This window comes from Coturnix japonica, chromosome 2 (assembly GCF_054131305.1).
Source record: "Coturnix japonica strain WE chromosome 2, WE-NBRP24, whole genome shotgun sequence".
NCBI classification, from domain to species: Eukaryota; Metazoa; Chordata; class Aves; order Galliformes; family Phasianidae; genus Coturnix; species Coturnix japonica.
The window spans coordinates 137526781-137554140 of record NC_140664.1 but is presented as its reverse complement, the minus strand read 5'-3'; the positions used below and the strand labels follow the sequence as shown (position 1 = coordinate 137554140).

Below are 27360 nucleotides of genomic sequence, written 5' to 3'. Positions count from 1 at the left end.
AATTATGGTAAAACATTTCTTGTATTAATTTAGCTTCTTTTTTAAACAGCTGCATGTTTTCGTCTACAAGAAATAAACCCCCACACGTCTCGTTAGTTATCTACACAGTTTAATCACTTACAAGCATCATTTTTAATCTCTAGGAAAATATTTTGAATGTGCATAACGGACTTCTCAGAAACCTTTCATTTTGTGAACAAAGCTCCATGAAAGATTTCAGACATTCATTTTGATCAATTTTCTTTTGCTTAGGTTTTCAAATGAAAGTGTAAGCAGATGTTAATTGCTTCGAGCTAATAAACAAATATATATATTTACTAAGACTGCCAGAACTGCAGTTTTCCAGCTTCTTTAAAAAAGTATATACCTGAGCATCAACCACATCAGATAGAACCTCCACATCTCTTCAGAACTCTTTACTATCTTTTGGGCAAGAATATGCTTTAAGAGACCACTATAGAGCAAATTCCTTTCTCAGCAGTAAGTCATAGAGGTTGGAAACGACCTCCAAGATGATCCAGTCCAACCGCAATCCAAAAGAAATCCACTTATTGCTGTGGAGTTATTCTGAATAGATACTTGAACAGCTGAGATCAGAATCAGGCCTGATACAAAACATTTTCATTTTCAGAAGGATTTCCCTGTTGTATGTTTGTTGCTTTCCAATGCAGAGCGCAGTATATAAACGAAGCACAGGTTATATTGCTTACTTATAAAACAAAGAGTATAAACCAAGGAGCTCTTATCAAAAACAGGAGAGTAACACTAAAGAGGTTTCATTTCTTTCACCGCATGTAATCACTAGGAGAGCGCCCTCTATCTTGAGGGTAGTGCACATGGTATTACACAAGGTATCCTGTTTGGATCTTGAAAAACAAAAGGCTGAGAAATGCATTCATTTTTGTCACCACGTGAACAAGGTTCAGCCACAGAAGAAAATAATGCATTATTTTCTACAAGCACCTCTTGTAAATTCAGTCCCTGTTTGCAGGAATAATGCCTGGACTCCAGAACAAGCTTCACAACATTACCTAGTTGGGAAACACTGAGACAGAGCATCACACACCAACATTCCCAAGGCAATAACTCAGTAATCCTCTCTATTCATGCCAGCTGGAAGCTGCATCTGAGAGCATTTCTGGTTTCCCTTTTCCATCTAAATGCAAACATTTTTATTACAGCGTGGCCATGCAACTCAGCTGGGATAAGGTGTCAGGACTCCTCACCCCACACCTCCATTGGATAGAGAGGGCCAGTGCTTGGTCCTACTGAGATCAATGACAGATTCCAGTTGACTTCAACTGGACCACTGTTTGGGCCTTTCAGATCATTTCTTTCCAGGGCTGAGCAATGTGCTGAAGCTCTCTGTGTAATATCCATTTTAGGGAAGCCAACAGGAATGGGCCATGCCCAGTGCATCTGAGCCTCACAAGTAGCAATCTGGCTGCAAAGCTGCAGAGAAACTCCTCAGAAAGCAGCGAGGTGACCTCTGCAATGTGATCCAACATACACTGCTTTAGTAACACAAAGCAATTAGTGGTGCTGCCAAGAAGCCCAATTTACTACAAATAAATGTATTTTTCAACCAGGTAGTTGTGGTAAGGATCTGTTTGTGGTTTTCTTTGGTTTTGTTCTTTTTTTTTTTTCCTACTTTTTTTTTTCTTCTTTTTTAACTGTTTGTGCTCCTGTTACTTTGCTGCAGCTCAATGGTGAATTCCTTCTGGCACATCAGGAGACATTCATCTGCTAACAGTAAAGTTTCACCACTGGCACAAACAGGAGACCAAATATACCAGATTATTTTTTCCAGTAGTATACATTGACGAAGACCTCATCTGTGGTTCTTTGTATGCATTTACATTTGATTACAGTTGCAGAAGTAATTCTGTGCAGCGCTTTAATCTTCTGCTGCACAATAGGTGAACCTACATTTTAAAACATACGGTTTATAAACCCACTATGGTGGTACGCAGAAAAACTGAAACCTACACCTATTGTGGATTTGTAAACAGCAGTCATTGTTAAAGATGGTCTTTTTTGTAGTTTTCCTTAAGGTGGAAGAGAGCAACGAAATCCTTGGCTTCCTCAAGTCAGAGCCGCTGGGACCGCTGACTTCAGCCAAGTCAGGATTTCAACTGGAAGGTCTGAGCAGCCCTTTGCGTTCCGTGCAAATGCAATATTTCCTCTATCAGAAATTCATGATAATTTAACCAAGCTGTTCAAGCTGAAAGGTTTAGGAAGACATTTTTGATGGTGTCAGAAGTGTTGAGTCAAAGCAGTGTGGAGTTCTGTGACCTCTGGTGCATGCAGTGACAGGAGATGGCTTTAGCAGGGAACAGTCCTCCCATGCTGCTGCTGGAGGATGCTGGAAAGCATCGATTCTTTCACCCCTTGCCATGCTGTCATTTACAGGTTGGCACTTAAAATAATTCTTAAGTTCGTGAACTAAAAAAGCACTTATCTGTGTGTATCTGTGTTACAGGTAGTAGAATCAGGCTTTTCCTAAGCCTACCCCTGCAGCTCCTCTATGGAATGATATATGTTCACCTCGATCAAAGCTTTTACAATTACAAACTGATCTGACAGACGTGTTCCCTTTAAGACTGGAAAAGCTCATAGCTAAATATACTTTACTCAAAGATTTTCCCTTGTACACATTACCTTGTTATCATTCCCACCAATTCCCCCTCACCCACAAAAATTACGATCATTTCTTGTTGTTTTTGTTGTTGCTGTTCTAAAACACTGCTTCCTCTTGCGCTGAAACTGATGCTTGTCTCTGCTCAGCTTTGGGAGAGGTCTTCTGTGCTGATGTGCAATGTGACGGGCTCACCAACAGTCCCATAGCTGAGAGTTCTTGTGGAAACTTCAGTTTTAAAGCTCGACTGCTCTTTGTCTGCCGAGAGTTGGACTTCAGTGCAGAAAGATGGTTTCACAGTGAAGGAGGGAGCAGAGGGAGCTGCTGCATGCACCCCGGGCTTCACCTCCATGCAGGCATCACTTACATGGATGGAGATGTTGGAAGAGCCTACGGACTGCACACCAGTTACTCGAGATGTGGAGATGAACACGCTCCCTGGAATGTGCTCCTCCAGTGTGGTGAAAAATCTCTGCCTGGGCTCAGAAACCACGGGTCTCCCCAGGTTCAGCAGCACTGGCTTTCCAATGGTGGGCTCGTTGATCTCTGTCTGGAGCACAGAGATCTCACAGGGTTTGTCTGTTTTATGGTTCTTCTCATTGCATCTGTAAGTCTCGCCTTCTCCGGGAACGTAATCTTCAAGATCCTCCAAAGTCAACATTTTGCCATTATGGGTTAAAATTTTGAGGTTCCGGGTGCTGATGTCTTCCGTCTGTAGTTCCTCTGGTTCATCAACTATAATGACATTCTCCTCTTCTGGAAGGACATCTTCAACCACTTGGGGCATCCCCTCTTCAACAGGCCATGACGTGTCTAACTCATCCACTTCTTCAACCTCTGGCCTCACCGATGAGAAGAGAATTCCGTGCTCATCTGCCGCAGCCGTCTCAAACCTGAAGCTCAAAGGCTCACCTCCACATGCAAGCAGTGGGGAAGCAACCCTTTCTCCACAGTGCTCACTTGTTTCCTGCGGGCAGCTCTTTCCTTCAGATCCACAATCAGTACAGGAGCTATTTCCTAGCTGTTCCAACTCACACGGGGAGCTTCTGTCTTCGTTACTGCCTTGAGGTCCTTCCTGATCCGTTGCATACACCAGAGGCTGGATATTGACTTCAGAGAGACTTTCCTGAGGCAAAGAAGATTTTGACTGTTCCACCAGTTTATTGTTGGAATTGTTTGTATTTGGATCATCATCTGGGGAACGCGTTGGCCTTGAGCTGGGAAAAGTGAATGTTAACACCCCTGAGTCATCTTTTTCTTGTTTTACTGGGGAAGATCCTCTTTTCCTTACAGGCTTTGGTGATTTTTTCACCTTGAATTCAATTATTTCTTCCACTTCAACCCACTTGGGCTTTTGCTCTTCCACCTTGGTCTCCACGGTGACCTCTCTTGCTGCTGCTCCTTGCCTGTCCTCTGGCTCTGTGACATAAAGCACTGGGACAGCAGACTTTGAGGTCGCCTCTTGCTCATGCCTGTGGACAGGCTGCCTGATCTTTGAGACAAAAACTGGCTCTGGAGTTGGCTCCGCTCTTGGGGAGCGGGAAGGTGAATGGCCTGAAGAAGAACGGGCAGGAGAAACCCTTCCCCTTTGCCTTGGGTTCTTCACCACAGTAGTTATCGTCTCTTCTCTGATGAGGGAAAGAGTTGAAATGGAGTTGGCAGGAAGACAAGACTTTTAGAGAGCCACGCTCCATTTGCACATGCCAGTGTCGATCAAGGCGCTATAGTGGGGTTAGTCTTAGGAGCACTCCAGCGTTGGGTGAAGCGTGTCATTTTGGAATGGACACACACACAACACACACACCCACATGCCCACCACTGCTTACTCACTGAATCAGCCAAAACCTCTTTGCCCAAAGAGGATCCCAGCTCTTTCAGCCTCCCTGTGTGCACAAATATATGTCCAGACAAGAAACGGTCTTCTGGACACTACTACATCTCACGTGCTTGCAGTGAACACCTACTTTGTGCCCAAAGAGCAGTGGCACCCAAGGGTTTTACTCACCCAGAGCTTTAATCACTCTAGTTTACCCGTTTCCTAAATGTCCATGGGTAAGATCTAGGCTTGGTCAAACAAAATGGTAAAATGTTTTTTATTACAGTAGGGTCAGTAATGTCCTCTCTTTTAGTAAGTCTATCCTATCTCTGTTTCATTGATTAAAGATTTATTTTAGGCTAGAGATATTCTTTTTCACGGGCAGAATAGTAATACTGAAAGGGCACTAAGCATTTGGAAGCCAGGAAAGTTAGAATGCTTCCTGCAGAATTCAGCTATGCCAAAATACACTTAAATTTACTCTTCTTAGTACTGTAACTGCAGACACAGCCTGATCCTACTATCAGCAACAGATATAGGAACACCAGATCAATCTTGAATGCCTAGTTGTTATTTCTCAGAGTGATTCTGCTGGTCTTTATATTCTTCAAGTTATCCAGTGTGGTTGGGATTTCTCACCACCTTTGCACAGATATCAAAGATATATATATTCTATATATAGCAGATATATATTCTGCTTGTATCAAGACAATTGTCTACTCCCATCCCATGGCAAACTGACCTTAAATGCATCTGAGGATGGGAACATCCATGGTCAGATTTTAACATTCTTAATTTTTATGTTCAACATGCAGTTTTCCTGCAGAATTTTTTGGCGTCGTTTTTTTTACATGGAATAAACCTGAAGGTAAAGACAGAGTTTGATTTGCAAGTGTAAGGAATCTGATGTTCTGCTGCAGAGGTGACTGCTAAAAGGTAAAGTGGAGCTAAGAGGTAATGCTAATTTTGTTTCTGCCCTGAGATTTTCATTCTACCTCCAAGCAACAAAGACTGGAATAACAAATAAATAGATAAATAAATAAATAAATAAAAATCCAGAACAGACTGAAGGATAAAGACAATCATCAGATCCAGGAAGGAGCAATTATGTATAAAAGCAATAACTTTTATTCCTTTTTCCCTCACCAGCCTCAGCACCACACCTGACTAGGCTCATCTGCTCCTGCTTTGCTCTTTCCCACAAGCTGCCATCACTTTTCTGCTCTGCCTTCTCACTCTGATCTTGTCTGCTGACAGTGTTCTGCAGATCCTTCACCATAACCACAGTGCCTTTCTGAATTATCCAAAGCCAAGTCCCTTCTGATACAGATACAAATGAAACCACTTGTGTTTGTGCTAGACTTAGCTCTACACTGCGAAGTTACAATACTATTTTTGCCTCTGGGATTTACAGGGGCATTGCTCAGTCTTGTATCTAAATTATCTGTTGATTTATTTCCTGATGGTAATTTCAAAGAAGCTTCTGTTTCTCATCTTGCTGTGTTTGGGAAGCTGCAACATGCCCTTAACAAGCTGTTCCCAAACCTTACTCCACCACCATTCTCATTCGAGCTGAGGGCCTCCCAGATGAGTTCATGACCCCATCCTACCACCAAAGGGAGGACAAGTTCCCTTAGAATCATGGAATCATTGGGGTTGGAAAAGACCACTATGATCATCTAGTCCAACTCTCAACCTTGTTCTAAGATCCCACACTTAAAGGTACCAACCCAGCCCCTGCTGGGGCTGCAGCCCTTAATTTAAGAATCACTTTTTGAGCTGTCCAACACAACATGTTAGAAATTTAGAAGTCAGCTTATCTGATGGTATTTTGCATTATTTTGATATTATTTAATCAACCAATAGTAATGCTGCTTCTTCTGATCTGAAATCATAAAGGGGGAAGGTCTGCTATTAGCTTACTGAGGGGAAATGTGAAAAAAAGCCTTTTTCCAGGTGGTTTCCAGGTGCAGAGATGTAGGAAGGTGAGATTTACTAAGCTTCATTCATGGTCTGGCTGAAAGATTGCTTCCTTCTCGGGACTTTCCTGGGTTGTTTCTGAATGTGATATCAAGAAATGTGCCACTGTTCTGCTACCCAGTGGAAAACTGAGCCCTGAACCTTCATTTTCTGGCATTTGAAAGGTTAAAAAAACCTTATGACTCAAATTGTTAAGTCAAGGAAATTAGCCAAAGGCAGACCTAAGTCTTGTTCATCCTTCCCATTCTCTGCCTACTCAGCGCCTGCTCAGGGTAGAAGCTGCTGGGTTGTGGGGCCATGGCTTTGTACAGATGGGCATGGATGATAACTGATAGTCATCACAGAAAATAATAGAAAGAAGGAAAGATAAAGCACTTGCTGAGTCGTATCTTAGCTGTTGTTTCACAAATCTGCCTCATCATTTAACAAAATTACTTCTAAATAAGGCAACTAATAGAGTCATGTCCAAGCCAAGGGCTGGTTTTAGCAAAATAATGGCTCTTGTGGAAATGCATTTCCCTAAAATTCTTATTCCCTTGTCACCTGTGGCAAACAGGACACAAGTTGAATTCCTTGAAGGTACTCTGACAATCTAACATGTAAGGACAATCTTCCAGCAACCATACAATTTAGTTACGCCCTAGCTTATGTTACTTTACTTCAAAGAAAGAAGATACTTAAAGATTTTAACAGCTGATGAGATCCCACACAAAAAACATCGTAGGCTGTATCTGTTGTGTTTGTGTATCTTTTTCAGTAGCCAGTTCCCAGCGTTGGTTTATTTCAAAGCTCTGAGGCAGATTGTACCTTCTTGAGCTCTCGTGCATCTCCTGCAATATCCAGTGGAACTACTTCTTGTATTGTGCCCTCACAGAAATGTGGCCTGTTCTCTGTCTAGCTGCAATGTTGCTATTTCTTTGGAAGGGATAGTTAGGTTTTTTGGGTGGTTACTTTGCATAACACAAAATACCATCAGATCTGGTGGGATAGGGGTGAACACACTTGCATGGCCAATAAACACGAGCTTGTTATTGGATCATGCAGAGGCAGCAAGGCAAAACACAAATGTTACCAGAAAACAAAACGAAACAAAAATAATCAGCACTTACATGATGATGGTTTTCTTGGGCACTTTAGTCTCTTGTTCAGTGACTACAAAGAAAACAGTATGAACAGCATGGGGTTAAAGAGAGGCAAAAGCTGAAATGATGAAATTAACTTTGCTCAGTTAATCAAAATAGACAGGAGTAAAAAAAAAATGCCTGTACCATCCCATCCATGCTTTCTGTGGTTATTTCCAGCATCACCTTTATGACCAAGACTGAGGATTCAAATGCTCTTTGAACAGAGTAATTTAGATTTGCTAATAACTACTGTGTTGAGAACAATATTGCAAAAACTATTGGTTCTTTTGTTTTGTTTTGTTTTGTTTTTTGCTACTGGGAGATCCTGACTTTTGTTTGGAAGGCCAAATAGAGAAGACAAGGTACTGCATTTTTTACCTTTTTCCTTTCCCTGTAATACAGTAATGATAGTGTAATAAACCTGGAAATGCTTTGAGATGGGAAATCCTGGAAAGCTGAAATGCTTTCAACTGTGCTTTCACTTACTTGAAGAGTTTCCCCAGAACACTAAACTCTTCCTACTGTGGACTAGGTGCTAAATCCCAGCTGACAACAATGATAACGAAAATCATCAGAACAGAGAATGAGCATCAAAAATCTGTAGGAAGCCCAGAGGTAGCCCTGTAGCACACTTACACCTGCTCCTTCCCTTTTGCTCTAGCGTGTGCAGCTCTTGTGAGCCCTGCCCCGTGCTGAGCTAGAATCTTGTAAGGCATGCCAAGATACAGAAAAAAAATGATAGAAGATTCAGTGACTTTGCAAATATTTGTTCAAAAGGATGTTTTTGAAAATACAAAAGATAGCATGTAAAGAGCTAATGGAGATTTTCAGAAGGTCCCCAACTTACAAAGTCATAGAATGGCCTGGGTTGCAAAGGCCCACAGTGCTCATCCAGCTCCAACCCCCTGCTGTGTGCAGGGTCACCAACCAGCAGCCCAGGCTGCCCAGAGCCACATCCAGCCTGGCCTTGAATGCCTGCAGGGATGGGGCATCCACAGCCTCCTTGGGCAACCTGTTCCAGTGTGTCACCACCCTCTGGGGGGGAAACTTCCTCCTAATATCTAAAATATTTATCTGCTTGATTGAAATTGGGATACAGAACCAAACTGTTTAGAATCTATTCTGAATGGCCGAACCTATGTGAGATCTGGGAAAAAAAAATCAGCATCAAGCCCCACCTCTTCTTGAATAAGCTAGAAAAGTTTCTAAGAAACTTAATTTAATCTCAAAACAATTTTTCCAGCAATTGGTTTGCAGCCTTGTAGCCAGCCTGGTGATTTCCATTTGGTAAAATTCAAAGTGAACTGCAAATTAAGAAAAAAATAAAATAAAAGCCCTAAAATTGCAAAGAGTGGGAGAATCAATTCTGTTGTGAACAACTTATTTCAAGTGATCAAGTGGGTCCTGATGACTTGCAGTTCACTGCAGAAAACATCTATTTTGTATGCGCTGCATCTGAGGTGTGAGGGAGGATTTACGTAGCCCTCTGTAAAGGATAGAACCACATGAAAGTAGGATGAGAGAATCTGGGCCTGTTTTCCTGAGAGGAAATTTTAGCACTGGATTTATCATTTCAACTTGTTAAATAGCATTGTAGGAAAACAGCTTTGCAAAGCAGGAGCCCCTGAGAAGCAGGTTAAGAGCTGTAAGCATTAGGGTCAGCCAGTGCTTCTGTAGGGCCAGACTCTTCCTTGGTTAATGTGTTCAATCGCTGCCTTGTGAGCTATGAAACATTTAGGCCTATATTTGAATGGAAGTCATCTCTGTTTTCTCTGAATGGTTAAAAGGTGTTTTCTAACGTGGCCTTTCTTACAGATTTTAAATTCCACTCTTCCCACTCCCAGAAGCTTGAACCCATTTCCCTGCATAGTGCGTACACCTCAGAGATGAACCCATAGCACAGGATGCACAAATCTGACATGAACTGCTAAAGCCAATTCCAGAATGGGGATCTCAGGGGCATTAAACAGTTCCCTAAACTGGGAGGTTGAGTGCTCCTCTGCACTTAAAGCAATCTTACATTTAAGAGCCTCAGGATATTTGGCTTGCAAGAGGGGTGTTATCAAAAGTCAGGTAGAATCATAGGATCACTGTGGTTGGAGAAGACCTCTGAGATCCTCATGTCCAACCCCAGCCCATCCCACCATGTCCACTGACCATGTCCCTCAGTGCATCTCTGTGCTTCCCCAACACCTCCAGGAATGGTGACTACAAGGTAATGAATCTGCCCTAAGCTCTGCATGAGAACTGAGGCAAAACTATAGGGATGGTTGTTGCCTTGCTGTAACTGCGCTAGATTTTGGGTACTTTTCTTTAAGGTTTTATTTATCTTCATTTGAATATCCCATCTTTTCCCCTTCTGTTCACTGTCCTAGACTTGCCTGCCCGGATGAAAATTCAGCACCTCTCAGAAACACTGGGTTTGTATTGGGAAAATTAACAGACAAATTAGTGAATGTGGAATGAGGGAATAGCAATAACAACGTGTTAAAAAGGGATGCCAAAGCACGCCAGCCCACACTGGGTCAGACTTGCTGAATGGAGGTTAAGCAGCAAGGCGGGTGGCCACAAAGCAGACAGTCAACTTGAAGTCAAAGAGACAGATCTTCTTTCCATTACTTTTTTTTTTTTTAAAGTGTCTGAAATTCTTCAAATATCCACAGAAAGAGGATTTTTAAAGCAACTCTCCGTTGACTTCAGTGCAAAAACCAAGTGTGACTTAAGGCAGAAGTCAGGGGATCCTTTAGTTCAGTGGTTTCCATCCTTTTGATTTTGATCCTTCCGATGGATCTGCAAATTTCCATACTAAGAATTTAAACCTAATGGCAAGAATTTTGCTTCTGAGATCCCAAGTTTTGGTCTGATAACCATCACTGGCTGCAGGTCAGGGCCCGTAAACCACTGTACTAATGGAATCTCAATTGTGACAGTAGGTTTGGCTGGTGTAATACACAGTACAGGAAAGGCAGGAGAATGAAAACTAACACAATTGCAACCAAAGCCTCTTGGGTGCCTCGGGAGTCTCTTATTATAGCCATTTCCCAGAACCAACTGGAAAACAGGCATAGCGGCCATTTCCTGATGAAGTAAAACTGCACAGCAGTAATGTAGCCCTCATGGTGAAGTTATAAACAGTCCAGTTTTCACAAGGACAAAAGATTGTAAGGATGGAAAGCAATAGCCTTCCTGAGATCCATCCATCCTCCTGTTCTTTGCCAGATGAGCTTCATTTTTCAATAGGTAGATCACAGTGGTCACTGGTTCCCAAAGACACAATGAACTCTCTCTTTGTACAAGTGTACTGTGCCAGACTTATCCTTGATACGATCTGCTCAGAACAGCCATCATGGTGAGCCTGCTCATTGCTTTGGTTGGCTTGGAGCAGCTCCCACTGTTTCACCCCAGAGGTCACTCAGGGATCTATTTCTTTCCTTACTACCAAGCTCAGTCAATTGCAAATCACAGACCAAATCACAGACTATTTCATAACAACAAGCTCCAATTACATTTCTTCCAACAAGCTCCCAAAATCTTTTTGTTTATGGCTGTGGGAGTGATACCACGTGATTAATTCAGGGCTGAACATTTGTAAGCCCATGAGCTGTTTTACAACCTTTGCTTTTATAGCATCTTCTGCCTTGGCACAAGGAGACTTCATGGACATATGCCATCCTAACAGTAATTTATGTTCCTCTACATACTGCATATAAGTTATTTTCCTCTCCTTGTCTCAGCAAGGACAAAGCATTAAAGTACTTCAAGATTTATGCTACCAAAACAATTGTAGTGTTGCTCTACTAACACCATTCTCCCTGCAATGCTGTTTGCTGAAAGCAAGCATAAAACCAAAACAAGTGAATACGTAGATCTGGATACTGCTCTTAATGCCCTGGTGTGTCTGAATCCTCTTAATGTAAAGCAATGCATTATCAAGTGTCTACAAAGGGCTGACACAACGCTCCATCCTGACCAGGACCATCTTTCAGACAGGGACAACATGGGAAAAATGCTAAGAAAATAGGAGAGTGGAGAATCATTTTCCTGGAGTATTATTCTCCAGACCCTGGGCATTTGCTGCTTGAGTCAGGAGGTCTTTATATTTGATGTCTCTCACTTGGATGCAGATAACAACACTCAAACCACATCAAAAGTACACTTGAACTCTTGTTATTATCCTGAGTTAATATGAAAACACTGACGACAAGGAAAGAATATTCCACAGATCTTGGCAAACCTCTGGCTTTCACTGCCTGTGTCACAACTACTTGCATCAGGAAGAGCTCTCTGACAACAGTGCTTGTTGGCATGGAATGACCTGTGCCTACCCTAGTCCTCTCTCTCACCCTTCAAAACAGTAAGCTACCGACCGTCTATTGTCCCTTGGCTATTTTCTCTACTGAACTGCTTCTGGGAGCTGCTCAAGAGAGTCAGCACTGGTTGGTCCATGACCAGCTATGCAAGGAAGCTTCTAGCATGTATGAAGAAACAATTTTGAATGCTAAAGAATATTCAGTTCTCAGTTATGGCCACTAATCTACATTTGTGTACCAAGCAGACTGCTTGTGGAAGTTCCTTTAATAAAAAGGTATCTTCAGGAAGGCAACTTAGGAAGTTAAAGTGCTAATAATGAGATGCATTCTTGGATGGTGTAAGATCAGCCCATATCACCCTATTGATTTGGTTGAAAGATGCATGGGAAAAGAACAGACTCTATGATCATGTGAGTAGTCCTAGCTAAGAGATGAACTACTGTGCAGAACATACAGCGGTCAGTTCTCCTATCCTAATAACTCCAGAAGGTTTTCAGTAGCACCTCAGGGAAGGATCACAATACATCTGTGGCTTCATTTACTGGCCTATGTTCTCTGCCAGTAAAACATAACTTATGTCCTGCCAGGCTGACACACATTTCCAAGTACTGCTACAGGAATTGAAACATTTTTTTTGGGTGGTGTGACATACCCTTCATTTATGCCTCCTTTTTCATATAATGCATTTATGAACATTATATGACAAAGTTGATTTGCCAGATTTGGAAATCAACAGATGGTGATGGGTATATGGCTAAGCTGCAGTATACCCATGCACATCTCAATGGACAAACAGATACATGGACACCAACGATCAACATGGATAAGATGGCAAATATGTTTGAACCTCAGTGAGATGGTTTTAGAGTAATACACTGACATACTTACAGGGCTGGACAAAGACCATACCTTCAATGGTAATGGCTTGGTCTCCTCTTCTCTCCTGGGTCAGGGCTGCAGCACTGTGATGGTAAAGTTCTGCTCCACTTTTTGCTGACCCTAATCTGTTCACCAGCTAAAGAGAATCACGCAGTACTGAATAAAATGCAGAATGTTTTTCTACAATAAAATCTTTCCATTCTGTAATAATAAGTACTTCGCAAGTACATGACAACAGAAACAGATGAATCTGTGCCCCTAGATCTGAGTACAGTTTCAATGAACGCATGCTGCTCAGTAAGTTCATTATAATGCTTTACCATGAATGACTTATACAGACAAGTTATGGCATAACAGGTAGTTTAGTTACTCATTGTTTGCTCTGTGATTTGGTCCTAAGGTAACTATCTCTACCAAGAGGTCAGATTCCTGCCATTTAAGTGGTAGTTAAACAGTTGTGTTAAACAGCTGTGTTGCTTTGGTTTTACTCCTAATCATCCTTCAGTCTACTGAGTCTTACTCAACCAAGGCAACGCTGGATCTTAGGATCTTAGCTAATGGCAGAAGCCAGGTGATGTGGTTTTGATAAAATTCCAGTAGAAGTCTTTAAATTGGATCAGATCACATTAAAAAATCTATGGAAAAATAATGTAATGCTATAAGCTGAGCCCCATGCCCTTTTATTCCTGAGCCCTGAGAGCTTATTACTGTTTCATTACTGTGAGTACACAGATTATGACCGACTTTTAAAAAACACTTTACAGCACATTTATTCCAGTTCTGTGAGATACTTCCCATGAACACTTGCTAAATATACAGGAATGGCAGTGCTTTCTATTTCTATTTACTTCTTCCTTTTGGATTTGTAGTGATATAAGTTTGTTCTAGTTTAAAGGTGGTCCTGAGAAAATAATCACACCAGAATGATCCCAAACTTCAAAAGATGCATCTCTAGAGATGTGGATTTAAGCTCCAGAATAAGCTCGCTCTATCATTAATTGAACAACCAAACTCTCAGATCAGAGTCATTCCAGGCTTTTGGACATTCAAGGTCCAGATCTAGGGAGAACCTGACTTGTATCAGTTTTTTGATATGGCATGCAGCAACAATTTCTCAGTCACTGATCTCATGCAATGGATCTCAGTGCAGTGATTTCTCCAGTCTACATAATATCAGCAGATGTCTTAATCTCTCTGAACTTACTTCACATTCGTAGTGTCCCATATCTTCATTGGAAGGGTTCTTGACCACCAGCACTGTTATACCACTCCGTGGTTCATTGAAAGTCTGGTATTTATTTGAGTCCTTCAACAGTGTGCCATCCTTATACCATCTGCATAGGGAAAACACTTCATATGAGCCAGGAAAAATAAGCAGTGTCAAGAGATTCCCAGTTCATTGATCCATCTGTCAGATCAGTGGGCACACAACTCAGCAGTTAATCATTAGACAAATGCTTGTTTATTGGAAGATGGTTATGCAGAAAGGTAGATCACATGTGGATACTGAACCACGTGGGGTGCAGAGGCCTTCCTCAAGAAATCTCATCAGCCAATGCAGGGAAATGTGATTCTAATCATGATGAGTTATATTGAGCTTTCTGTCTGATTATCCCAGACGGTTCACTCAATTCAAGTATAGGACGAGGAGAATAAAGCAATGATGAAACATTGCCAGGGCATGAGATTTTTATATCTAAGCATTATCTGTAAGTATTGTTTCAGATTCTAGCTAGAAAAAAAAAGTTGAGAAACTAAGGAAGGGTGGGATTGGAAAGAGCCAGCATGGGGATGGTAATAACGTGGAAAACTCAGAGAAGAAAAGGTCGTGACTTGGGAAAAACAAGCAGGGAGGGTCTTCTGACCATACAAAATGGGAGTGCGGGATTTGTCCCCAAACTACTTGAGGAACTGACCTGATCTGAGGCCTCGGTGCTCCTTCAACAGTGCAGGTAAATTGAGCATCCTCACCCTCCACAAAATAAGCATTTCTAACTTTGTTCACAAACCGTGGTGGCACTGCAAAGCAAAGGTAAAGGTAGTGAACAGCTGCCAATATGACAATGCTCTAACAGGTACAAAGGATGCGTCCCTGACCAGATAATTCTCAGGATTTCAGCGCATAAGGCAGTGAAGACCTCATTTTTGACCTGAGATTTCTCTAGTACTTTATCTTCAAGAAAAGTTAATTTCTCTTGCATGCTATACAGAACTTCCAGAATGTCTTCATATTCATGCTTAGGGAATTACATTGCCCTTTGAAACAACACATCTGTGCAGATCTTTACCTTGAACAAGGATCTTTCCTAAGGTACTGGCATTTCCAGCAGGACTGGAAGCAAAGCACATGTACTGTCCTGAGTCAACGCCTGTTAGGTTGTCCAGGATCAATGTGCAGGAGCCATCGGGATCTTCTATGATAATGTGATGGGGATCCACCTCCACTGGCTTTCCATCTTAAAAAAAAAAAGGGGGAAAAAAAGTCTTTGTAAATAGTTAAGTATTAGTTATGTTTTCTCCATGGGAATTTTATCCAGCATTTCCACTTCAGAGGAACGAGAGCTGCATTTGCTTTTCAGATATCAATTGAGGAATGAGCTCTTCATCACCCTCAAAAGAAAATCTTCATGTATGTAAATCACAATTTGGGTAAATTATTTGTCACAGAAAGATCTATATTACTTTCAGCTAACGGTAAGGCTAGAATTAGTTATTTCTATGTGACCAGCCTTTAGATTACCCACTGACAACCTGGCACAGAGAGAAGAAACCTGGAGTACGTGTTTCCTGATGTGCTTCTCATACCTTTGTACCAGCTGACAGATGGCTTGGGAGCTCCTGTTACTTTGCAAGCCAGCTTCACTGTCTCTCCCAGCTCGGCTGTACAGTCTGCCAGTTCTTCCTCAAAGTCTGGAGGAACTGAAACAGAATCAACAAGTTAGCCCTGAGGAGGATAAGGTCTATGGGATGGCTGCTGCAAGGTAAGATGATAGGCAGCATTTTTGGAATTCTGTGAGGTTCAGAAGGGAAAGCTGAATTGGGAAATTTTTAGCAGGTAATGACTTTCATTACATTATAGAATGTGACATGCTGTTCTTGCTTACTTGAGAATAAACTCAGCCCGATACATGTTTGTTGTTGGCTCTAAAGATGGGCCATAAAAACATGAACTTGTTGCTGGCATGGAAGTATTTTTGGCTGTGTAAGCAAGCACATCCATTATTCAAACATGCAAAGCTGCCAAAGTAATTCCCCAGTTAAAATAAACCCTTGATAGCCAAACAAGTACTCTGTTGGTCTCCATACAGCCAAATCTATGACTTATTCCTACCACGTAAAACTGTGTAATAGTGTTCCTATAGTCTTCTTCATTAGAGCATCTCACTAAAGGCACAACAATGAAGAGTTCACACTTCTTTTCTTTACAGCATATACATACTAAAACCAATTCTGTTCTGACACTTTAAAGTGTTATATTTCCTATGGTGCAAATTATGCCTTTTCTAGCTTATAACAATAAAAGTCTTATATCTCTGTTGAAAAAAAAATTGTGGATTAAAAATTGGCCTGAAATGACAGTGAGGATGAAGCAACCTGGATGAAAACATGACGATCTGGAGCAAATCCATGTGCCCAGGTGCAGCAACGTAAGCAGAAGCTGAGGGTGGAGTGTTTGACACCTGATGAAGTAACAAGGGCCTCTATAAGGTTAGAAGCAGGGCTCTGGTTCAGACCTTGTGGCTCTTTCCAATTGAGTGGTCTGTCTGAGGTCTTTGTCACCAAGTCCAGTGGCTGTCTACCTTCCTGCAATCCCTGCCAGAATAAATTCACCTCTAGTGCCAACTGCAATTCATGTTTTAGGTGATTCAGTATTGCATTTCTCTCTTCATTTTCAGGATTGCTGTACAACCTACTCTAGGGAACCTGCTTTAGCAGGGGGTCGGACTTGATGATCCCTAGAGGTCCCTACCAACCCCTGTGATTCTGAGGTTCCATGACTGTGTGCTGGAAAACCCTCCATCTATTGGCAAGGATGTCTAAATAGGAAGACAGGACTTCAGCCTGTGGCTGATCCTCAAAGGTAACCTGTGTAAGGGGAGTGTTGAAGTGGCAGTGGAACAGCCAGCTCTTCTCAGCTCATCAACTTGTGTTTTACATATTTGGTTTATGGACACCGAAGAGTAATAAGAAGGATATTCACTTGCTCTGCTATTACCTCCAAATCACACAGGTCCTCTGGGACCTCTGTCATGTAAAGCTGATTACTTTGGTGAGCCATACTCACTCCAGACAGGCTGGCTGATTCGCTGCTGAATGCCACAGATCTCCTTCACCCAGGAGTTCTTGATGTTCACGGTACGAGCCTGAAGGAGGTACTTGCGGACTGAGTCCTCCCGCTCGTGCCAGATCTCAAAGGCGCGGTCATCCCCTTCCACAACATCATTCACATCTATGTTGTTCAGCTGCAAACAGGAGGAGTGCAGGAAAGTCAACACAAATCCTTTGTTCGTTTCAGGTTGAACTGCATTCCAGCCAGAACTGAAATCTCACAGTTTAGTACGACTCAGATCTGGACCTTTGTGAGCCAGAAATGTCATCAATACAGGTTTTAAATGGAAACATTTATTAAACACCTGCAAGTCTCCTGCTGTCAGTGTTCTTTTGTGGACACTACTTATGCCACTCCCATCAAAGCTATATTAGATGCTCTAACAGCAAAAGAGGAAATTAGAGTAATTGTCAGACTGCTGGAGAAATGCAGCATGGCTTTGGCTGAACAGCAACCAGAGTCACTCTGCAACACTTCCTTCCCCTGGTATTTCTGACTTTTGAATAGCAAATAAAAGGGTTTTTTTTGGCAGTAATTATTATATTTCAGGAAAGTCATGTCCAGTATTAAAGGGTATCTCAGAGTGGGACAGATAACTGCCCCAGAGTCTAATGTTGTAGGGTTGGCAGTGGGCTTAGTCAAGAACTCTAAAAGGCTTTTTATATGCTTGACCTTCATGATGTTCTTGAAGATGTAACTGTAGGTGTCTGTCCTTGTGTCTCGCTTTGGTTTGCAGATCACAAGATAATTCCTGAAGAGGAAGACGTGTCTTTTGTGTCCTTTCCATGCCATTCTAGCTCCTGGAGCTCCTTCCCACACAATGAAGTGGCCCTGGTAGGAAAAATAAGAAAGATCAAATAGTGGCAACTAGAATGATTTCCATGGTGATATCACACTGCCATTTTTCAGCAGGGAGATAATAAATTTTTGAGAGATAACAATTTTTTACCATTACATCCTTATCTTATGCACCACTGTTTTATTACAGCGTGGTTTATTACACGCTCATTTGATCTCCTTCACCAGAGCAGGATGTTCATTTTCTGTATCCTCATGAACTCGACAAGATGAGTTCTCCCTGGCACCAGCTGGGACAAGTGGGCACATCTGGAGTGTGATTCAGTGGGCTTTTGTTAACAGGTGTCTAAGTGCAGTCAGCTGAGTTGTACCAGACTGTCCCACAACTGCTGTAATTAACCTTACAACTCTACCCAACAGAACACTGTGGTTCTCATGAAAGAGAGGGGACACAAAGAGGCAGAGTAAATGACCCACGTGATGCAGTATGTCTACAAAGAGACAGGAATTTGAGCAAGCATGCTAGAAGTCAAGAATCATTCAGGGTGGAAAAGACTTCTAAGATCACCAAGTCCAAACCCAACCCAACCCTTTACCATGCCCACTGACCATGTCCCTCAGAGCCATATCTCCACAGTGCTTGAAGACCTCCAGGGATGGTGACACCACCACCTCCCTGGGCAGCCTCTTCCAGTGCCTAACCTCTCCTTCTGAGAAGTTATTCCTAACATCCAACCTGAACCTCCTCTGGTGCAATCTGAATCCACTAGCTCTCATCCTATCACTGTCATCTGGGAGAAAAGGTCAACCCCCACCTTGCTACAGCATCCTTTCCAGTCATTGTAGAGAGCTATAAGGCCTCCCCTGGAGTCCTACACTGGTTTCTTAATAGATAGGTTATCTTTCCCTCTGCTGCTATTCCACGAGTCACCTGGCAAAGCTTTTGAAGATACATGAGTAGTTTTGAAATGACATAAACTGATCACAGGTTTTCACTGGAGAATGTACAAAGTATGTTATGTTACCTTGAACTGACATGCCCTGCAAACTAGGCTCTTCAAAAGAAGGTGGAATTGGTCCACTTTGTTCCATGCACTTTGCCCATGATAGGAGAGGATGAAGAAGGAATAACATACTTAAAAATCATGGGGGGAGGGAGGAGGCAAATCAGATCCTTTCCTACGTGATGAGAGTTATGAAAAAGGAAATAAGTACATCACATGTGAGCTGGCCCATAAGCATCTGTACTCTTGTTCTTTAAGCCTTTGTCAAGCCAGTAGACTCATCTTTCCTACCTACTGAGATGTGTCACACAGATGAGCAAGAAAGACAATAAACAAGTACTCTGTTTCAGATATGGAGCTTCTAATGGAGCATCTGGTAGGACATAAGGTGCACATGTCAGTTACCTGTCGGATGGGTTCACCAAGGCTTTCCAAGGTCCCTGGGTAGTTCTCAATGAGTGAGACGTGGAGGTTGTTTTCTGCTCTTCGGGTGAGTGCAGACACAATGGCGTAAGCCTGCTCCAGCAAAGTGCAGTTTTGGCTGTTTCTTGCTTTGTTTCGGATTAATTCCTGTAGGTAAACAATGTGAATACTACTGAGCAGTGAGAACAAATAAGTACAATCCTATATGTAACTGTTGTAGTTCTTCTGGTGCTTACCCTGACAATGTCATTCATGGGGCAATGCTAAACTAAGAGTAGACATTAGATAGAAATACGAGAGGATAGAAAAGTATGAAACAGAAGTTATTTTTAGCAGTAATTAATCTGATCCTTCTTCAAACTATCCAAACTGCTCAATTCTGTACAGTTAAGGTACATTTTGGCTTTTTTGGCAAGACGGTCTTATGTCGGGGTACACTTGTGCTACTTCCCACGAAAAATACTATTGAAAAGTGCTGTTTTCAAGCTTTTGTCTGTGGTCTGGGGGTTGGGGTTGGTTTGTGGCATTGGAAACTGTGAACTTTCATCTGGACTTAAAGTCATAAAACTATTTAGAGAGTACCATCACTGACAGTGATTACTGCTTCAATTTACTCAAGCTTTTGACAGTAGTTACATCAGAAGGAAGCCAAGGAACAGAAGATAAAGAAGGATTTTTCCCCACAGGCTGCACAAAGCAGAACATAAAGCTACCAGAAACAAGCATAGTGTATGTTCTTCACCTTGATAATAGTCTGATACTGCTGAATCCTGTTGATGGGTTTTTCCAGATAGTGCTGCAATGGTGGGATGAGTGTCTGTGAAGGATCTTCATTCATTAAAATTTCATCTGTGTATCTCTGAAAAAAAAAACAAAACAAAAACATAGAAGAATGATAAATTATTATTATAAATAGCTAAATAGCAGTGGTAAGGATTATGCTTGGAAAAATGTTCATATAGTAAATCTTCACACAGGTTCAAGGGGTGCTTTGGTTGCTGATTACCTTGTAGAAATCCTGGACAGCTTTGCTGACAACAATCGACTCTGCCTGCACCCGCCCCACCAGGTACTGGATGTACTTGTTAAATTCTGCCTCGTGTTTAATAAAGCACATGGCGACATCGTCATCAGTGTCACATTTCTGCAAGCCTCGGAGGAAGACACTGTGGAAGAAAAAAGAAAAAGATACCTGAGGAGAAGGCGATGCAATGATGCTAGAACAGAGCCTGATCTCTAAATCAGCACAAGCTCAGCTGTTCATGGATACTATTCATAAAATGCTATTCATGGATGCTTTCCATAAAAATAATGCCTTTTCATGAGAAGAACTCATGGAACCCTCTCAGAACTAGAAAGCCTAGCTCACATAGACATTGTACAACACTTTCTTTCCTTGGTAAGTAAGAGTAGTCCAGACCAGACTTTGAGAATTCACTTTTGAACAGTAGATCTTCAGGAAATCATATCTTGTGGTAGACAAATGCTTTGTAGCATGAGGTGGTACATGGGAAGCTTGCTACATCTGGGTGTGTTTAAATGCATAAACACTGGTATCAGTTCTATATGAATGTGTCCCTTTGAAGACAGCGCTGTAGTGTAAGATGCCTACCTGGAGTGGAAGTGAGTAATGTCATCAATGTTTCTGAAGATGGTGGATTTCTGACTGGCAATAGCTCCTGGGACACTGGGACAGGTCTCAGTGTACCTAAGGTGATGGGTCTGGAGGAACTGTAGATCCTGAATGTAATCCTCTTCTGAGATCAAAAGCTCTTGGATAAGAACACTGAAGGGGAAATGAACAAGCAAAAAGAAAACAGTCATCACTATTATCCTCAACATACTGAGAGGCTTTTTGTCATGAAAGCAGTGATATTTGATAAGAGGAATAGATATCCTGGAGTAAGGTGAACAGATTTGTAAGGGATCTGATCACAAAGGGAACTTGGATACCCCACTTATGTTTGGACACCTATCCCTACCTCACAGGTATCTACTGCTAGGGCAGATGGAACAGAACATGAGTGACAAAAGAATCCATGTAAAGTAGATAGCAGCAACTTCATTGCCACATTATGCCTCCAAAAATGCAATGATAGAACACTCAGCACATGGTGCACGACAAGAGATTAACACAAGGTTGTAGCAGGGCTTCTGAGAGAGCTTTCACTATTTATTAGAAAACATCCTCAGATATAGAGCACACTGAAGTACCAAACTGTAAAGCTTGTCTGGGCTTTTTGTGTGTGTGAAATATAGAGCCTCCAGAATTCCATCACTAAAATCCCTCTTTCAAGTCTCCCAGTATCATTTAGATTGCCTGGAATTTTCCTTGGCATTTTGATGGCAGAAATCATTCAAACATAAAAAATTCTAAGTCTTGAAAAGAGTGGATGGCAGATCTCAGAGGAACAGCTCTGGCAGGAGTACCTCAATGCCATTTATGTTACATCAAAAGACAACAAGAGTCAGCACTGCAAATATCAAATGACGAGAGCTTACCTAAGCTTCCTTTTATATTCATCCTCAGAAACACATTCTCCAGGAAACTCAGGAACTTCTGTTGTTCCCCACTCTGGTGACAACTAAAACACAAGAAAAAAAGAAACACATTCATCTGACAGTGATTTCATCAGTGAACCCTGCATGATATCCCTCACGCCCCTTTTAATAACTACTAAAGCAGAAGTTTGCAATTACTTGGAGGATGATAAGGTTTTTCAAACCCGGGTACCCCTGCAATCATGGAGAATATGAAAAAGCTCCATCAAGACCCTTTCAATGGCTTCCTCCCTGTCAGGCTGTGCAAGAGAGATGTCTATGAATGGCAACCAAATAACTTCATTGCAGATAGAAAATAAGTACAGCATGATCAGTCACCTTTAATCTCTTGTCCAGGTAAGCTGGAGATACCCAGCCCTGCCGAGAGGGACTGGACTTAGTGGGTTTGGTCCTGACCAACCACTTCAGGGGATGAGCTGAATCAAGGACTTCCACATATTGGCCTTCCTTCAAAGTGATGGCCTCCTTGTCAGGTACAGCAGGCACGTAGTCAGCTGTGACCATGTAGACATCAAAGATCTGCAGGGATGAAACAACAGTTATTTGGAGTTCTGAAGTGAATACAGCAACACCAGCAGAACAGAAGCATTTATCTGTGTTTTATCTACCAGCCCCTTTGTGGAAAACAGAACCACTGTTTGCAATTGGAACACCGTATTTTCAAAGCTGTCCAAAGTGTTTGGGTTGTGTGTAATAAGTGAATTCTGTGACAAAGGAGAAGAGTGGCCCTGAAGAATGGCCAACACTGTCAAAGGTTCCATTTGTTTTCTTCATTTTCTCCTTTTTTTTAATAAATGTTTTGATATAAACATCCCAAACATTTGGATTTTCACTAAGTTTTCAGTGTTATTCCCATGGGAAGAAATTCTCATCAAAATTATTCTGCCAGCTATTCAAGGGCACAGAAAATTAAGCCTTTACTTCAAGTAAAGTTGAGTTGAATGATTTGTTTAAGGTCACAGAGTGAGCCATGAGAATCTGATTCACTGTGCTCTATATCGTACATCCCATAAACTGTACTGTCAAATGTACCTACTGCAATGAGGTACACCCCAAAAAGGAATGGAGACCCTGGAGGCTGATAATTTTAAGTGAGGTTTTCTTCTTGGGTGAAACTCATCCATACAGGTCATAGAATCATAGAGTGCCCCAAGTTGGAAAGGATCCATAAGGACCATTGAAAGTCCACCTCCTGGCTCCAGACAGCGCCACCCAAGGAGATGTCGTACCTCTCCTCTGGAATCCCCATCTTCAGATTCAGAGGAGGACTCTTGAGCAATGGATGAAGGTCTGGATCGGCCGTGGCGAGGAGATGCAGAGGGAGTTTTGGATTCATCATCACTTTCTGCGCCTGGCACTCGGAGTGTAGCTAAAAAGCAGAGAGACCTCTAAGTATGAAATTAAGATCTATTTGAACCTCAAGCAAATACGTAATAATTTTCAATGTTAAAACCACAAGTATTGCCCAAGAAGAGCACTTGGGTTGTTTAGTGTGATATCCTTCTGATTCATGAGGTGGAATAAACAGTGGAACATCTCTATGTGTGAGGCTATACACCTCCTTCGTGCATTATCCTTACACTCAAAGAACACCTTTGTTTCAAGGCAGAAATTAACTGCAAGAAAAAGGGCACAACAAACTAGATTTTTTTCATGTCATTCATAAAAAAAGCACAGTTTTCAGCTTTGTCTGAACTAAAAATGCCCCTAGGAACTAAAAACATTACGACATGGGAAATCTTTAAAGCAGGATTCCCTTCAGACTCAGAAGCATTGCATGTCAAAGCTGTTCAAAACAAACTTCTATTTTTTGAACTTGCCTTATGCCCCCACGGGCCTATATTTAATCCTGTTCACTTAAATAAACATTGGATGCTAAAAATGGATACTAGCTGTTTCAATCCATAGTTTATTGCTGCTTCAAAACTGTAGACTAAGATGGGACAGAATGGATGGCCTCTCACTAGAAATTCTTGGTACTAAACATCTACTACTGTTCATGCTTATGCAAGATGGCTGCCTCAAAATCTGCCTTACAAATCTTCCTCATACTTAAAGACTAGATGGTGACTAAGAAAGCATTACATGTTCTATACTAATTAAATTGCATTTGCCAGGTTGCTTACCCTGACTTATTTTGGCAGACACCATTTCTGAGATACGAGATGTGAGTTTCTGGAAGAATTCTTCAGTTCCGACATCAGCTAATGAAATGGGGGTTCTGGATACACCTTCCCTGCCAGCTTCGAGGTCTCCTGGAAAATACAGTTTTCTATTGTGCATGGAGCATGGCATTGGAAAGTCAATGATAACAATAATGATTATTATTATTAACAAAAGCTTCTGTGGAAGGAAGGCCTCAGTTCCTTCACCTCCCCTACTTTTAATGCTGCTTGTTCACATTTATTTCAAACAATTCACTCATGAAGATAGTCCCCTCAAAAAGATGTTACTTCAGTGAACAGAAAGACAGAAAGAAGGTTGTTATCGTGGCAGACATAGGCAGTCTCAGCTGTAGATGTGAAAGGCAGTAGTAGGAGAAAAAAAGAAGTTCATCTTACCTTCAGAGGAATGAACAGCTCTGAGAAGAAAAAAAAAAAGAAAAAAAAAAGAAAAAAGAAAAGAAAAAAAGAAAAAAAAAAAAAAAAAAAAAAGAAAAGGAGAAAAGGAGAAAAGCAGAATTAGAGGTTAAATTAAAATGTGTAGCAATAAGCCCTAAATGAGAAAAGACCTCTCCTGTACACAGGAAGAAAGGCACTTTACTTTCAGAGTTCAACCGCCCATCTCCTAAGCTTCAGTTATCAACTTTGATAAAGACAATGTATGGTGAACAGAACATGTATAGAGGAATACCAGCTATAAACCTTTGGGAAACACAGACTAGTGTCAATTAGTTCAACTGGGACTCTGCTTTTTAATTAGGACCATTTTTTCGTCAGTGAGAGGCAGACAATTCCACATAGCAAACTGATGCTTAGGAAGGAAAATTAGTTCTTTAAACTGACAGCCTGGAGTGAAACTGGTTGATTCCTTTAGGGCAGATACACTGTAGAAGCTAAGGTGGGTTCAGGTGGGTAGCACTATTCAGAACATATCTCCCCAATATCCAAGCCAAGAATGGAAAGCTGAGAGGTTCTTCATGTGTGTTTGTAGGCAAGAAGTTTGTGAGCAGAACCTTTCGATACATGAAGAACTTAACCCTGTTAATCTTTTTTGGCATTCTGGTTAGGAGACAAAAAGGAGTCATAGAATGGTTTGGGCAGGAAGGAAGCTTGAAGATCATCTAGTTCCAACCCCCCTGTTATATGCAGGGACAAAAAGAAGCAAGACTTTTATTCAAAATTAAGGAAATCTTCTTTTTTTGTTCTTGCACCATCTTCCTTGATAACTGTGAAGAAATGACTGACATATGTATTACTGCATGTATAGGATGCTTCATTTATAGGACCTCAAACTGTTTTGCTTGTGTCCATCAATAAATGCTCTGTATGCCCAGTATCAAGGACTATTGGTAAGGGCCGGTCCCATTTTAAAGATGGAGGAAAATGAGTTACACAGAGACAGTGGTCAGTACTACAGATGTTGGTATTCAGAATCCATGTACAGGATCCTCTTTGGAAGTAGTCTGCTTGTTTCTGTAGACACTAAGCCCCTCACTTCTCACTGTTTAACTTCTGCAGGATGACAGCTGCACTGCTTTGCTTCAGCCACTTACCCCAGGGTGGTCATTATGGCCTCTGATACCATCACGCGTTCCTGGGTCAGGACTTCAGCCTCTTTCACTGCAAGATTAGGGTTTAGAATCAGAGGGCAGCAGACATAGGATGTTCTGCTTACTGTAGGCACATTTTCTAGACATGGATTACTGGGAATACTGACAGACTGAACCTGCCCCATTAATATTTCCTCGGCTGGAATCATACTACCACCTGTGCAACACAAACGCTTTGCTCCTCTCTGTTCTCACACAGATGTAGGGCTGTCCCACCTCCCCACACTGCTCAAGCTATGCAGCTGTAGCTCTTGGAGCAGTAAGTGATGATACTTTTCTAAATGATGACAGTTATATTACATGGTCTTTCTTTTTTCTTTGTGGTTAATGTGGTTCTTTTTCAGACTTGTCTGCTCTTTATACAGAAAAGATGCTGCTTTTAACCAAAGCTAGGCTCAGAAATCTAAAACATTGTAAAAGTTAAGAGCATTATCACTGACAAGGCAAGAAAATTCATTGCTAATTCAGGGAAATCGTATTTATTTTAGTTATGACTTGGTTAATTTCCTTATCAGCTGCACTCTTAAGAACTGTGTGAAAGGTAACGTAGAAAAAGTGTCTTTAACATATGACTTACCATCTGAAACTTCTAGGTTGGCAGTGCAGATGGACTGGCCAGCCTTGTTGGTAGCAATGCATGTGTAAGCTCCACTGTACTTCTTTTTAACATCCAACAGGATTAAACTGTGATGCATATTGGAACTGGCAAGTTTATATCCAGGAGTGTCTGGTTTGATCCACAGGATGTCTTCCTGAGACTCTTCTTTCAGCCAAGTAATGGTTGGTGGTGGATGTCCTGAAGAAAAACCAAAGCACTGAATTCAATTTTCCTAACGGCATTACTCGCGCACAATCATGAGCCAAACTGTGAATAAATGCTGCTTTTGGCTTGTTTTCTGATGCTTCTCCAAAAATAAGTTACGACATATATCTACTACAGGAGCATAAATCTTTATCTGGCTCACTTATAAAGACTTTTTCTAAACACAATCCTCTTAACCAACACATCTTCATAAGAGCATTAAGTGTTATTATCCCTATTCTTACAAACAGGAACATGAAAGTGAAGATGTGTTTTCCTTCAGCAGACACAAAGTCTGTTACAGTAAAATATGGCCCCTGACCTCAGATTAATGTAGGAGATATGCTGCAATGACTAGGGCCCAGAGAAAGTCCAAAATGAGTCATAAAGATGTACAATGCAAGTGTTGTGCAGGGAGATTAGGTAACTACCCACTTACCTTCAACTTTTACAGATAACGTGATGCTCGCACCTTTCTTCACCTTTTTATTGGTAAACCTTTCTAGGAACCTTGGTGGTATCAGCTGCTCGTGGGAATCTGAAAATGACATGGATGAAACATGGTGATACGTCCTGTGTGAGACCACACAACTGAAAATTGCCCAGGGATTCTGTCATCACCTGCTATGGCTTCTCTCACCTGTTTCTGACACTTCTTCCTTCTCATCAGGATCTGCAACACAAGGGAAAGAAACAAAATGACAAATGCAAATACCTCTCAGTTGGTAGATAAACAGAAAGATGATTTCAGGTGCTTATCCACTGCAGGACACATTACATGGAAATCTTAGGATTGAGTGTACCCTCACTAAGTTTACAGATGACACCAAGTCGGGAGGTGGTGTCCATCTGCCTGAGGGTAGGGAGACCCTCCAAAGGGATGTGGATAGGTTGGATTGCTGGGCTGAAGTGAATGGGATGA

The 27360-nt window shown here is 41.6% G+C and overlaps 1 protein-coding gene across 9 annotated transcripts in view; it reads right to left on the bottom strand.

Annotated features, from left to right (window-relative positions):
- Positions 1-27360, bottom strand: part of OBSCN (obscurin, cytoskeletal calmodulin and titin-interacting RhoGEF) — a 151413-nt gene that overhangs the window by 23722 nt on the left and 100331 nt on the right. For all 9 annotated transcript variants that reach the window (XM_085539138.1, XM_085539139.1, XM_085539140.1 and 6 more), the window contains 20 exons: positions 27079-27111; positions 26878-26976; positions 26214-26432; positions 25580-25646; positions 24426-24445; positions 23991-24119; positions 23094-23233; positions 22183-22383; positions 21805-21887; positions 20915-21088; positions 20309-20468; positions 20045-20161; positions 19285-19449; positions 17750-17908; positions 17033-17210; positions 15553-15666; positions 15036-15203; positions 14664-14766; positions 13952-14081; positions 12778-12883 (listed from right to left, as the gene is read on the bottom strand). In XM_085539138.1, the coding sequence (XP_085395264.1) occupies positions 12778-12883; positions 13952-14081; positions 14664-14766; positions 15036-15203; positions 15553-15666; positions 17033-17210; positions 17750-17908; positions 19285-19449; positions 20045-20161; positions 20309-20468; positions 20915-21088; positions 21805-21887; positions 22183-22383; positions 23094-23233; positions 23991-24119; positions 24426-24445; positions 25580-25646; positions 26214-26432; positions 26878-26976; positions 27079-27111 (2565 nt within the window). The remainder of the gene's footprint in view (positions 1-12777; positions 12884-13951; positions 14082-14663; positions 14767-15035; positions 15204-15552; positions 15667-17032; positions 17211-17749; positions 17909-19284; positions 19450-20044; positions 20162-20308; positions 20469-20914; positions 21089-21804; positions 21888-22182; positions 22384-23093; positions 23234-23990; positions 24120-24425; positions 24446-25579; positions 25647-26213; positions 26433-26877; positions 26977-27078; positions 27112-27360) is intronic.